This window comes from Triplophysa dalaica, chromosome 23 (assembly GCF_015846415.1).
Source record: "Triplophysa dalaica isolate WHDGS20190420 chromosome 23, ASM1584641v1, whole genome shotgun sequence".
Classification (NCBI taxonomy): Eukaryota; Metazoa; Chordata; class Actinopteri; order Cypriniformes; family Nemacheilidae; genus Triplophysa; species Triplophysa dalaica.
In genome coordinates, this window is record NC_079564.1 from 15820520 (window position 1) to 15834857 (window position 14338).

Below are 14338 nucleotides of genomic sequence, written 5' to 3' on the forward strand. Positions count from 1 at the left end.
GATCTGGCTTTTAAAACATGATTGTTATTTGTTGTGCTTTATATTAAGTTTGCACTGTTATATAGGTATATTAAGCACTCTCTCATACATACAGTTTTAACAATGTAGGCATAAATATGTAGGCTATGAATTTAAAAAGTAGTTTTTATCCAGACTTTAAATACAGTTAAATATACAGTAATACTGAGTGGATAATTGTATATTCTGCTGTATTTATAAGGAAACTGATCCTCCTGTAGACAGCAATAACAGTGTAGCAATGATAGAGACAACAATGAAGAACAGTGTAGAAAACTATTTCAAACAAAAATATTTTTAGTATTGTTAAATTATTATATAATTGTTTAAATAAGTCAAATAAACATGAGGCTCTGGTGGGACATAAATCAAATTTGTCTGCAATGTCACCCGTATGCACCGCATATATTGCATACCTCATTTTTGCGCCACTGTGGATCCTCTGCATCTGTTATTTTGATCATTTAAATGTGCAACCTATAAAAGAGACTTTACGAATAGTGTACAATAGTGAAAACTAGGACAATAAGGTTGTAATGTAAACATTTTCACACTTAAATATTTTAATTATATAGAATTTTGCTCCAGCCTTGTAGTATCACTGAGACAATGGGGGAGTTCAACAGGGTGGGGACGGTGATTTGTTAAATATTTTCGCTTTTAATATAAATAGAAATGTTTCACGTTTATTTTCATTCCCCTAACAGAGTGGACATGTTGTACGTGACCATGCCTGACTTAAATCCTAAAACGAATAAAAAACAGACATTATAAAGCAGTGCTTCACATTGACCTAGTGACGTTCTGCCTCTTAATTTCTGAAATGCTTTGTGAGATGTCGAGACATTGGATATATGTTCAATTAAACAGCAGTGTCGTTTTACAGGATGGACTCTCAACTCAATAAATGTTCACAAAAAATCTAAGAACTCCTTACTCTTTTTTATATAAATAACAGAATTTAAAACCGATTGCATTTATAACCCAGTTTGTGGCATTGTCATGAAATTTGGAATCTATTATTTTGTTTTCATGGACAAGAATATCTCTATTTTTATCGTTTCTGTGAGCACGACCTGTTTTTAATTTCACTCGGCATGACTTTCTCTTCGTGTCACTCCGCACAACTTTCAATATACTGCGTGTATTTAAATATATATTTTACAAGACAATTTACCCCTACTTGCTCCCTGGGCGCTGCAGTGATAACTGCCCACTACTCCGGGTGTACGTGTGCTCATGGCTTGCTGTGCGTGTGACTAATCTCTGGATAGTTAAATTCAGAGGTCACATTTGTGTATGGGTTATCATATCTGACAAATAAGTCACTTTCATCCTTTCACTTTCATTTGGAGGTTGCATGCAAAACTGACTTTGTTTTAAAATCTGTGTAGATGAATATGTTGTGCCTCTGTTTAAATGGGAATGACGCCTCTGACGATATTCTTTCATTTGGAGGTTGCATGCAAAACTGACTTTGTTTTAAAATCTGTGTAGATGAATATGTTGTGCCTCTGTTTAAATGGGAATGACGCCTCTGACGATATTCTTAAATCCTGGTGATTTAAAAGTTATCTAAATAGAAGTGACCCATGTATGAAAAACAATCAGCGCTAAAAGTATGGGTCTTTTTCATGAATATGTTGTTTTTTAGTATTCAACACCAAAGCACAAATGTCATGGAAAGGAGAGAAGAGAAAATGAAGAATGGCAGAGAACAGTGAATGTTGAATCCTCTGTGTTAAAAGAGATTACAGCTGATTCAGGTTTGTTTATTCATTCTCTTGTCAATGTTTTTAAAAGTGTACAGTGCTTCTGGATCTTACTTATTTCATTTATTCTATTGTTGTCCTTTTTAGGTTTTCAGGAAAAGACTACTATTTCTGACAGCAGTTTCCCTATGGAAGAACCTGAAAATCTTATTGAAAAGTTACATGAACATGCTTTAGATATAGAAGCATCACTTCCCCAAACAAGTGAACCATCTGAATCATCAGGCATGTTACCCTCCTAAAACTTGAACCCAATATGTGGCATCTTTGGCAAGATTAAATGGGATTAACTGTGGTTGTATGTACCACACAGAGCCGTATGGGGATCTGAAAAGGGACCAGTTGCTGCCTAGACTCAAACCCAAGAGGCTTTTCACGTCCATGTCACTAGAGGACGCTGCAGGTAAAGAATCTTTAAAGCGTTTGTGTTTCGACTGATCACAACTGCTTTGACAAATGCACATGACCATGAGATGATGACCAATGCTGTACAAAATGTATTTACAATCTCATATTACAGAACTACATATAGCACACTAAAATATCATTCTGGTCTTTATTTTAAACCACTGACGTTATTGGGTGACATTGGTTTTAAATTGGGATAAATTATACATTATATTTAGTTATTTAGCTGTTAATCTTAAAATGGTTTCATTTTTGAAAAGTAAAGTTCTGTCATTTGTACTAGGGGCATTTGGGTATATTTGACTGTCCACTGGATTTGGTTTACAGATCTGGCAACCCTGCTAAGCTGGTCTGTAATGACCAAGAGCAAGCCGACTGGGTGTTTACAACACATTTTTGAAGAGTTTAAATCCATGTGCTTTTACAGCATGGGGTTTTGACGGGCCTTAAAAAGTTAGGTCAGACAAGTTCATTTTGATTAACAGCTTTTTAAAAGCCCAAACCCATTTACAGCCCAACATTATTCAAATGTGCGCACACACACAGCTTTTGTCAAGAATGAGTAATTTATTCATGTTTTAACAATTTATTCATGACTATAGTAGGGTACAGGCCACTTCGAAGTTGGAACAAAGAAATAAAATAAGTCCCCTGTAACATCTCAGCACTCTAAATAGGCCTAGGCATACACTTAACCTATAAATAGGACAACGCGCCAATGAAAAGAGTCTTTCTTAACAATTAAATTAAGATAAATTCTTAAAATGGGTATTTGGAAATAACAAATAATTCGCTACTTCTCTCCACAATCGGACCTCAACTTGAATTTGGAGGTCCCTGGCCACAAGTGTTTTATGGAGACACACGTGTGCACAATAACGTTTTGAATTGGCCTATAGGGTTCTATGTGTAGGAAACACCTCTATTTTATGCAGGATTACATTGACAAATTACAAACTATTATAGCAACCTGAAGGACAATATCAACACCCGTACACATCCTTAATCCCACATGATTTACACCACATGATTGCAAAAATGCCTTCATGGATCAGCAGCAACAATATTTAGACATTTCCATACATACTGTAACTCACTGGCACATGCAAGCAGCACACACTAACACAACTATACCAATTCACACTTCTATTAACATCAGATTCTTCCATAATTCAACACAAACACGCCGGATTAAGTGCAGTTATCAAATATTTTCATCTGAATTTTTTCTAAAAATAAAAGATCAGTTTGTCCATTTGTTGATCTTTATTTGTGTAACAAGCACCTTGGGACCCACGTTCTTATGCAAGTGTGTAATCTGTTACAGAAAACGTTATTAACGAGTATTATAAGAAAACTTCTTGGGCTATAAATTACGACATCATAATATTTGTGTTTATGTAAAAGCACTGTGGATTATCTAATAATGAAGGCCAAATATTGGTAAAGTAGGCAGTTACTGATCAACATTATATCAATATAAAATTCATTATTGGCAAGGAAACGACACCAAATAAATGTCTTTCCTTTTAAGATTTAAGACAACACGATGGTATTTCAACTCATTTTAAAGCCTTTCTCATTGACATATTTTCAGTTTCTGTCGTCAGTTCATGACCCGACATCATCAAACAACTCGCCATAAAAAGCTGTGATTCCAGCTATAATATGTTCTTTCACACATGTCAAATTTTCTTCCCCTTGCTTGTGCCCCAAGCGCGCATGGGCCCCTGGGCCTGTGCCCACAATGCCCATTGGATAATCCGGCCCTTGGGAAGGTGAATAGCACATCTTAAATTTAATAAAAGAATAATGCTATCATTAGCTTATGTACTCTGTCTACATTATGCATTTAAGACTCCGTTAATATTTAGTTATAATTTGTGTACAAGCCACGTGTTTGTTGGATTTTTAACCATTTGTATAACCATAGCCTAACTACAAACATAAACTATAGCTAGTGCAACTATGGTATTTTTAGTTGCTGTGTTTTTACTAAAGATGATTCATTTCCTATATAGAGAAAGTGTTAAATTTGTGGATACAGTGGTTTTATTGTGAATACCATCCGTGCTGGAAAAAAACAATGAATTTCTTAATTCGAATGAGATTTTTTAATGAAATTACTCTTTTGTTGTGTGTTTTGGGTTTTATACCAATTAGATTTACCATCCCACCATAGGCAACATGTCCCCCCCCCCCCCCGATCAATTAAATTCGCTATTGTCATAAATATATTGATGTTAATCTAATCTAATTGCGTAATTAGTAGAAAATACAAAAGCAAAAATGCGTTTTAAATTTAGAAACTGTTGAGTTCACCCTCCCCTGTCTCTCACAATGGTTTGGCCCAATGCCTGCGCTCCACGTTCATCTCACCTGCGCATTGCAAAACACATTCATGTCAGGTTTGCGGCTCAGTTCATCAGTGGTTGTTTAACTCCAGTAAGAAGGCTATTTTATTCACTTTAAATGAAGTGATTCTCTTTAATGTAGTTGATGCTGATTCATAAAGAAATTAGTTGTTTCAAAACATGCTGATTAACGATGTATTTCCATGAATCTGCTATGTTAGCGATTAAAACGTTACTTAGCTAGTTAACGTTAGCTTGTTACATAGGACTTCACACACTGCAACTAACACGCCGAAGCCGTTTCACATTCATTGTTTTATTTTAAGCGACCTTGCATGATGTGAACATTAACCGCAACACTTAGCCACCGATCCTGCCATTCAGTTCCCGTGTCACACACAGCCGCGAACATACCGGTTACAGTTTTGTGATGTTGGGACTATATCTAGCGTCAACACAAGGTGCACAGCTTTGATTCAGTTGGAGTGGATCGTTTTCTCAGCATCTATTTTGTGCAGTATGTGCGCGGCGGATAAGCTAAACATCCAGTTTACTGAATCTCGGGCGATTCATCAACGAGTAGGCTACATCACAGAATTTAAGTTTGTTTCGAACATGAACAAAGTTTGTTAGCGGAGCCAGCTGAAAGTAACAACCACTCAATGATGTCGATGTACGTTTACTTTGTCAAACAATGTTGCAGTATAAATCAGGATTTTAAAAGTGTTTAAGTGTTTAAAAAGTGACTCAATGTCAACATGTAGTATCATGGGTAGTTCCTGTCTTCACAACAAAGACAAAATATATATATATATATAAATGGCAAAAAGCTTTATTGTTCACACTTTCAATTCAGTTATAATATGACTTCAAGTCTGCATGAAACACCTATACACCTGATGCATATTGTCGCTTAGTGTCGTAGTAAGTACAATTTTGACTGTGTCATTTGTGTCCCCTTCAAAAATTGCTCTTGAGAAATTTTATATGTATTGTCCCCCCTACTATTAAATGAGATTTACGCCCATGCATCCCACCATAAAATCCATCACATAAAAGACAAGAAGTATCCATAGTACAATTCCCATTATAACCATCAAATCCATTACATTTTATGTTGTATTTTGGGCAGGGTTCTTTTGTTTTTATTTCAACAGAAATACTTCAACTATAGTTACTTCAGTAAAAGGATCATTAATTTTCCAAATCACTTTAAATGATATAGCAGCAGATCAGAAGTTAACACGCACGCGTAGTACAAGGTGTGTGTGAAGCTTATTTACTGTTTAGCCGTTATGCCGATCATTATCATGACAATGTTTACAGATGATTACACCACACTTTAAAATGTGCGTTTTTAGTCTTTTATTGTTCTATCTTACTTTTAAGAGTGTTATCAACGGTGTAGCAGTGCCTACATTTACATTAGTTTAGCGGGGAAGATCACGGAGTTGCCAGATTCGCGTAAAAAATACCAAATGGCCATTCAAAGCTAGCCCGAAAACGGCGAGCTTAGAAAAACTGAAATACTTGGCAACAGTAAAACGTCGTGGCAGATCGCAAGCCAGATAAATTGCGCACACCGGGAAGCCCGCTGCATAGAAACCATTTTCCACTTGGGACCTTTTTATAAATGTAATGTAGTAAAAAGTATGATATTTTTTTCTTTCAAATGTATTGAAGAAGTAGAAGTACTCAGAAAAAATAATACTCAAGTAAAGTACAGATACTCAAAAAGTGTACTTAAGTACAGTACTTCAATTCAAGTTTATTTATATAGCGCTTTTCACAATGTGTATTGTTTCAAAGCAGCTTTACAGGGGCAAACAGGAAAACAGATAAGTTAGAACACAGCACAGTGCATGTTGTTTATACAACGAGTAAGATCATTCTAATAAATAATATCTAATTTATAAATAAATAAATGAATGAATGCAGTCTCCCGGTACAGTAAATCAGGTACATTTATTTCATTACTGTCCACCTCTGCCATTTTGACATCTTTTTCGCGCTAATCGAGACGCAATTCATGACCCTCATTTACCATGCAAGCCAGTGCCCGTCGCGAGCCCGTGTAAAATGATAAGAATTAAACACAGATATTCAGCTCTGGGCTGCGTCCTCCGGAAGTCGTATTTGTTGACCATATACATCATCGAGGTTGTCGCATTCCAGTTTTGCTGCAGCATTTTGGCTAAAAACACATAACCTAACACTTCCTATTTCTTAAGAGACTCCATCCCTATGGTGGAGTATGATAATGGCAGCGTCATGATGTGTGCATGCTTCTCATCAGCAGGGACTGGCCATTTTGTTAGAATTGAAGGATAAATAGATGGAGTGAGAAAAAGGCAAATACTGCAAGAGAACCTACTGAGGCACAATAAAAAAATAGCAGTCCACAAGTGTCACTTACTTCAACAACCTGAAGAAAATCTGGCAAAAATAATTGCCAAAAAGTTAACTACATGTACTTACTATAGGGTTAGGGTGTGGGGTAGTTACGTGTAATGTTGCATAATGTATAGTACTATTGTAAATACATGTAACATGTGTAACAAGGGCTGCGTAAAATAAAGTTTTACTATTTAGCCCAGATAACAAGAGAGCACGTGAAAACCATTGAATCAATGTTACAAATTGTTGATTTATCAATGTTCCTGCGTCAGTATCACTTTTGCACACGCAAATAATGTTGACATTTATTTAAAAAAATTCAAAATGCAATATTGGCTACTTGAAATGTTTAATGAGTTGTACTTTAGCATAGGATAGTAAATAATGTAAATCTATATTTTATGTTGTACTGAGTTCTACAGTGTGATAAGATGGAAGACATTTCTAAGAGCATGTGCGGTCTTCTCCTGCCCCAACCCATTGCGCCCCCTTATTTTTTATTAATTTTTTTGTCACTGCCCCTCAAAATGTCTGTGCATGGCCCTTGATACTTGTGTACAGCATGTACCCAATTGCAGAAAAAGGTGGCTTGACCACATATTAACGTGTGGGCCTTGAATACTTGGCAAAATATTTTTGTTTTATCAAATTGTTTCCAACAGCAAAAGTTACATTACAATTCATTTTTTGGAGCAGCAGGTTTGTAACTTAAAGTAGAATTAATTTACAATTTTGTTTTAAACATAAATTTCATAAACATTCATTAATCAATCATTTGTTCTTCAATCGTTGTCTTGTTTTAAGTAAAGTTGATCTCAAATTGAGAACTGTGGAAAGTAGTATTTAGTAGTAATTAAGTCTACAGTTAGTTGCTAAACAAAGTTTTAGAGTGTAGATTAAGGGCATTGTAAATAAAAAGGGTTCAAAATAAGCTTGCAATTTGTCTTTTTCTTCAGTGAAATGTGTTTAGTCTTATAATATTGGTCCACCTCAGGAGACCAAGCTAAATACATTGTTTTTAAATTTAATTTGCCATGTATGCAACCCTGTTAACCAAATATAGGACATGCCTTTTATCAAAACCCTGATTAAACCACCTCTACTTATGGACTGTCTAGATGCTTTAGGATCTATTTTTTTAAGTGTAATATTTATGGTATATTACTGTATATTATAAATATTTGTTTTGCGAAAAACACCACCACATGGAAAAATGCCATACTGCAAATGACAGCTTTTGAATAACAAGGACCATCGTTTCAATATCACATACAGTATGAATAAAAGGAGGCGCATCCTTTCAGAAACATATCAAGGATTTTCTGCTTTTGTTAATGCCTAAACAAGTTACAATAATTTAATTTTATCGGTAGAAGGAACGTAACTGGTACTAAATGCCATGTCACACTCTGCAGGTTTTCTACCACAGATACACACAAGAGATTTGTTGTTATTTCAGTAAGTTTTTAACCACCATCACTTCAGATTTTTTTTTTCCTGAAACTCTTCTAGAAAAGCAGCTTTTGTTTGCTGCTACTCTTGGCCAGACAAAGAGAGTGACTTGAATCCTAATGAAAACGTGTGTGTGTGTGTGCGCGCGTGTGCGTGTGTGTAGAGAGAGTTACTAAAGTGTTGGAGGATGAGTCCGAAGAAGAATTGGGTGCAGGTGTCAGAGCAGCGTTTAACTCCTTTAAGACTCAGCTGAAAGCTCATTTTTCTGTGAGTACCAAGCAAAAGCTACCAAACAAGCTATCTGTCTGTCTCACACCATTTCAGACTGTCTGCGAGTTGCATGTGTATAAACCAGTTAATTTAACTTGTTTTAGACAATTGTGCTGTAGGCCTATATAGGAAGGTGTATCAGCATGTCTGTAATCGTCTGCAGCTAAAAATGAAGTAAAATGATCATGGGAACTATTCCTTTAACAGTTGTATATATTTGGACTCTGTTCTGTGTGCTTCAGAGCAGGTATAAAAGAATTGAAGCTAGATCAATGCAGTCCCTAACAGACTGTCAGAGAAATGTGACCTCTCTCTTGGGAACAGTACACAGTCAAAGGTAAAGAGAGCACAGCATGAACATTCAGCAGCCTGTTTTCACAGTGTGTACATTGCAGATGAAAAGAAAGCAGTGGTGTTTTAATCACTTAACTTAAAGTAATGTCAGTGTTTTATGTGTCTACACACAGATTGTTACATTTGGAGCATTTTCAGAACAGTGTGGTGCAGCAGCTGGAGTGTTTGGAGCAGGACTGTCTGTCTCTTAAAACCATCGAGAAAGAAACCGTGGTCTGTTTCCACTGCTCACTAAAACGGGCACATTCTCCACATGCTTTTAAATCCAGGATAGTTTTCACAATCCTGTTAAATGTGTATTATGTCCTTGAATGCAAACTGAAAAGAATTTGCTTCTGTGAACACAGGATATTTAATAGCAGAAGTCAGTGCTGATCTCTTAGTAATAGATCGTGTTTATGTTTCAGAATTTCTGGCAGTCAGAGTCGAATACAGTTCGAGCTTTCTGTGATCGACAGCAGAAGAGGTACAAAACTATAAATTTGTTTGCCTTTGTTAGGATTGGATTACAAACTTGAAACTTGTTTTAGTGCTGTGCTCACTGTATATGGGCTAACCTTTGGTAGGCTATCCAGGTGATTGATGCATTTATAAAAATCTGTTTGTCTTCCACTGTACACATTCACTATACTGCAGAAATGGTGTTTGTTTTGTGTTCTGAGCTCTGTGTTCAATGTCAGGTTGGATTCTCTGACCGTCCCTCAAGAAAGTGCTGTTGCCTCATACGGTCGATCAGAGAACCAAGAGGCTAATGTCAGTTTGGTAAGCAGTTTTTTTTTTCAACTCTCATTTGCCAGCGCAATGTCTAGACTTTAGACTTCAGACTTCGAGATATGGCTTTTTTTCATGGCATGAGGTAATATTTGTTACAATGTACTGTGTGCTCTTATTAACAACTACTATACATGCTCGCTCTGATCTCAATGTGTAGAGAATTCAGATGTCTTCTTGCCTTCAGCTTGCAGATCTCGAGGCCTCCCAGTGTCCTCCAGAACAATCGAACGCAGAGGTTATGTCCTCCTAAGACTGCTATTGTTTTTCATTCATTTTTTTCTTTCTGTCTGTCCGGGATGTCTACACCTTATTAAAAAAACTGAAGAAAGTCATGCACTTTGTGTCAATTAAGGTCAGGAATTATAATAAAAACAAAAAGCAGCAGGTTTATCTGGTACAATTATTTGAAGTGCTTTATTTTATTTAGATAAGACATTCATTTATCTTCAGTTCTAATGTACTAGTCAATTAAGCTGTCTATAAACCATGTACAATTCTCAACGTAATTTGCACCTTATGTAAAGTTTGCATCTTTACCTAACACTGTTTTAAATGCCTCAAATAAGGGAGTGATCAACTTTATGTAGCGCTGCGCAGACCGATCTTGTGTGAAATCACAGTGAGAGCAAGCATACATAGTCCTCGAATTGCTCTCGTGGCACTGTCGTTTGCGATCTGTCTGCATGGCATTGCATGTCCTCGAACAAGTCATGTCAAAGATGATTTTCACAGTATCTAGCTGATGAGTTGAATTGGGTGTTTTATATAGGAAGACATCTAAAGCATTCTGGGGGGTGATGACTGGAACTGAGAAACGCTGCTTAAAGAAATAAACACAAAACTTCAGAATCTATAAACTCGCATTCCTTTTCAAATCCCTAACATTTCCAGGTTTTCAATGGCTGTGAACTAATCCAACTGGTTAAAATTAGTCTAAAATGATTACTTTAAATAATATATTTATAGTTAACACATTCTGCAGCAGCAAACCGTTTTACAGCTTATCAGGTAAAACAATTCATATAAGGCATTTCTGTTAAACAATGGCTGGACATGGAGGTTAAGGAAAATTTACTAATATTTAATTGAATTTACTAAATATTTCTCATCAGCGAGACACAAGCTTAAGAGGCTTAATACTATTTTGTAATTTATTTTGAAGAACATCTGGACCTGTGGTTTTGAACTGCCTCCATTTAAAATGTTGTGTATGCCACTTATCCAGCTCATAGTGTCAAGACTTGACAGGAATGTATAAAACAAAAATAAAAAAGTTTAAAAATTCCTATTCTAATAAAAGGACTCAATTACAGATGATTATAGCTGCTATTTCACCAGTGTTCGACATAACTGGATTGAGAAAGTATTCACTGTGCTTTCCGTTTTAAATTTGATCCATTTAGAGAATATAAAAGCCCATTTGAATGATTGATGTTCTTAAGATCTCATCCAGTCTTTGTCATTCTGTCACTTTCCAGCCTCTTCTTTCTGTATGTCTGCAGAGGAATGGCATTTGTTGATTAAGATATGGAAACAGACTGACAGTTATGGGATCAAGCACAGAAAAGCCAGCATGTGCGCTGAACTGGGGATTAATTGGAGGCTAAGATTATCCATGTGGTTCCAACATTTTGAAAAGTTTAAACTAAATTATGTACAGTATAATGTGAAATAGGGGGGCACGGTGGCTTAGTGGTTAGCACGTTCGCCTCACACCTCCAGGTTGGGGGTTCGATTCCCGCTTCCGACTTGTGTGTGTGGAGTTTGCATGTTCTCCCCGTGCCTCGGGGGTTTCCTCCGGGTACTCCGGTTTCCTCCCCTGGTCCAAAGACATGCATGGTAGGTTGATTGGCATCTCTGGAAAAATTGTCCGTAGGGTGTGAGTGCGTGAGTGAATGAATGAGTGAGTGTGTGTGCCCTGCGATGGGTTGGCACTCCATCCAGGGTGTATCCTGCCTTGATGCCCGATGACTCCTGAGATAGGCGCAGGCTCCCCGTGACCCGAGGTAGTTTGGATAAGCGGTAGAAAATGGAATGGAATGGAATAATGTGAAATAATTTCTCTGTTCGAAACAGTATTATTATATATTTGAAATGAAACGCTACACTTTCATTTATGCGTTTACGCGTTCATCTAAATCACATGATATCGAAAGTATACTTTTTTTATCAGTGTCTGTGTTCCCTGGGCACAGTCCCATGCACTTTGCACTGCACTTTACCAATTGACCCTACAAGAGCAGTATCGAGTAAAAAAGGTTTTATGCAGAAGAATTGGATCTGTAACATATGTAATCTGTAAAATTAAGAAAGTGTGCATATCTAACCTGCAATTAGAAGTTGACAAATAGGATCACAAGTGTGACCATGTAGAAAGTCTGAAATTTCAGACAGCCCAGAGGGAAACCACTAGGAACGATCCATGCACTTACCGTGTGTTATAATCAAAACAAATTGAACCTGTGTGACAGAACAAGAACAAAACATTATATTCCTCCTCTAACACAGCGCAACAGTGTGTTGAGAAAGTAACGCGGGGTTATGCACTGACCAGTTGAGCCTGGATGAGGTATCGTTTCCACCACAGATATTTCTGCATGGATGGGATGGTGGACAGACCGTAGTAAGAATACATGAGAATGTGTATGACACTGTATAGCATCGGCCCAAAGAAACCTGGACAAAGATGTTCAATGTAAACGTTTAGATGACTGCGTCTCAAGTGAACATTAAGTTCATGCAAACAGTGTACTGGATACTTCATAATTCATCCGATTTACCTTGAATATTTATTGAACAAAGAAATGTGTTTAAACAAAGGAGCTTTACACCAAAATGTGTTTTCTTACACCAGTATTGTATCAATATGCTTGATATGTCCTTCAGACTTACTTTGTCCACAGGGTATCCAGTTGAGGACAAACCACCAGATGTTAAACATTGAGGCATGATGATACGCATGCAGCAAAGAGATCTGACTGTTTTTCTTCCTGAACACAATGAAGATGGTGTCCAGGAACTCAATCAGCTTGGAAAAATAACACCACCAGAGAACTTTTGCTACCTATCCATGTGAAAATATATTAGCTCTGCACAAATTTTAATAGAACAAGATGACCGTATGTCAAGATTGAAATGAATTAAATCACAAATAATCACATACATTTTTGAAAAGCCCCTCAAATATATTCCAAGACATTACTGTAATGTATGTAAAGCGGTGTTAAGACTGAATCACTAAATTATTAAATTGCAGTCCACAGGATCTAATTGAGCTAGACTTGCACCTGTTTCACACTGGATTCATTAGCACAGCATTAGCACTGTGCCCATAATTTTGAATTGAAACATATCAAGGAGTATGTGTTCTTGGAGAACATCATTTTGTGTTATCCATATTGTTTTCGTTCTCTATGCTGCCTGTGTAGTATGGATTATGGACCAACAAATATGGAATCCCAAACTTGTCTTTAATTAAGTCAATCCATTTCTAATTTGACTTGCATTACTGCATTTCATTTTGTCAACCCAGATGATGTCACTTTGGCTTCAGAGCTTCACCATTGCCTCAATTCTTTGTGGCACAAACATTCTTCAGAGATGTTGGATCATATTGACGTGACCGTTATTCACCCTGATGTCTGTGTCACCAGCTTCATACAATCCCTGACACTGAAGACGATAACCTGCAGACCAGACTGCTGATATCAGCTACCAAACACATATATAAACATGGAAACACAGAACATTAGGCACAGGTTGCTGAGAGCATATTGGACACCAGCACTGACAGATACATCACTACCTTTTATTTTATATTGTGAGACACTACCACACACATACTGTGTGCTTGCTTACCTCAATCAGCATGTAGAACAACAACAGTGTAACAGAGAAGTTGTAAATCAGCAAGACATTTTTCAGTGAGTGTGCTGGTCTGTTTCTCAAATATTTTGTTCCCAGGTAGATAGTTAAGAGGTAGGTGATGGTGAGCAAAAAGGTCGGTGTATAGGAATCCAGCAGGAGCCATCCTCTCACTCGAATATCTAACATCAAAAACATACATGCATTACATACACGACAGAAGAAAAGCAGTGTCCAGAAAGTTCAAAAAGTTCAAAAAGACATCCTCAAGGTCCTCTTTTTAGTATGAAAAAAATGCTTCTGTCTTTTTTTAGTTAGAACTGGACTTTGGTTATGTTTTGGTTTATCTGGAGGTCAACTGTCTGTGTTATCAAAGAGTGTTGCAAGAATACTGAATCACATGACTCACATTCACATTGTTGTGATAGTACTTAATCCTCTTCGTACCATTTGAGAAATTGTTGTAATAGGGGCTTGGTGAAATGAAGAACAAAAATGTATATCAGATGTGCCGTACTGTAATGTTTTGGCCTTCATTTTATCTTGATGAATGTTGTCACTTGCAGACAGATAAGATGGGTTGTTAACACAACGGCAAGATGTCTTGACAAGACCATTTTGAGTGCAAAATCTGAGAAACCTCTCTTAGATCAGTAGTTTCACAGACCCATATGG

At 36.8% G+C, this 14338-nt stretch overlaps 2 protein-coding genes across 2 annotated transcripts in view; one reads left to right on the forward strand and one right to left on the reverse strand.

Moving 5' to 3' along the window:
* The window catches only part of sycp2l (synaptonemal complex protein 2-like), a 29475-nt gene extending 17353 nt beyond the window's left edge, over positions 1–12122 (forward strand). Inside the window, exons 25-33 of the mRNA XM_056737670.1 lie at positions 1673–1784; positions 1878–2015; positions 2104–2193; positions 8565–8668; positions 8914–9008; positions 9139–9238; positions 9433–9491; positions 9688–9787; positions 9984–12122. Of these exons, the coding sequence (XP_056593648.1) occupies positions 1673–1784; positions 1878–2015; positions 2104–2193; positions 8565–8668; positions 8914–9008; positions 9139–9238; positions 9433–9491; positions 9688–9787; positions 9984–10049 (864 nt within the window). The 3' untranslated portion in view covers positions 10050–12122. The remainder of the gene's footprint in view (positions 1–1672; positions 1785–1877; positions 2016–2103; positions 2194–8564; positions 8669–8913; positions 9009–9138; positions 9239–9432; positions 9492–9687; positions 9788–9983) is intronic.
* Positions 12123–12131: 9 nt separating this feature from the next.
* The window catches only part of LOC130413027 (elongation of very long chain fatty acids protein 2-like), a 36611-nt gene continuing 34404 nt past the window's right edge, over positions 12132–14338 (reverse strand). The window contains 6 exon segments of the mRNA XM_056737907.1: positions 12132–12238; positions 12240–12259; positions 12351–12475; positions 12692–12863; positions 13433–13510; positions 13658–13845. Of these exon segments, the coding sequence (XP_056593885.1) occupies positions 12133–12238; positions 12240–12259; positions 12351–12475; positions 12692–12863; positions 13433–13510; positions 13658–13669 (513 nt within the window). The 5' untranslated portion in view covers positions 13670–13845 and the 3' untranslated portion in view covers position 12132.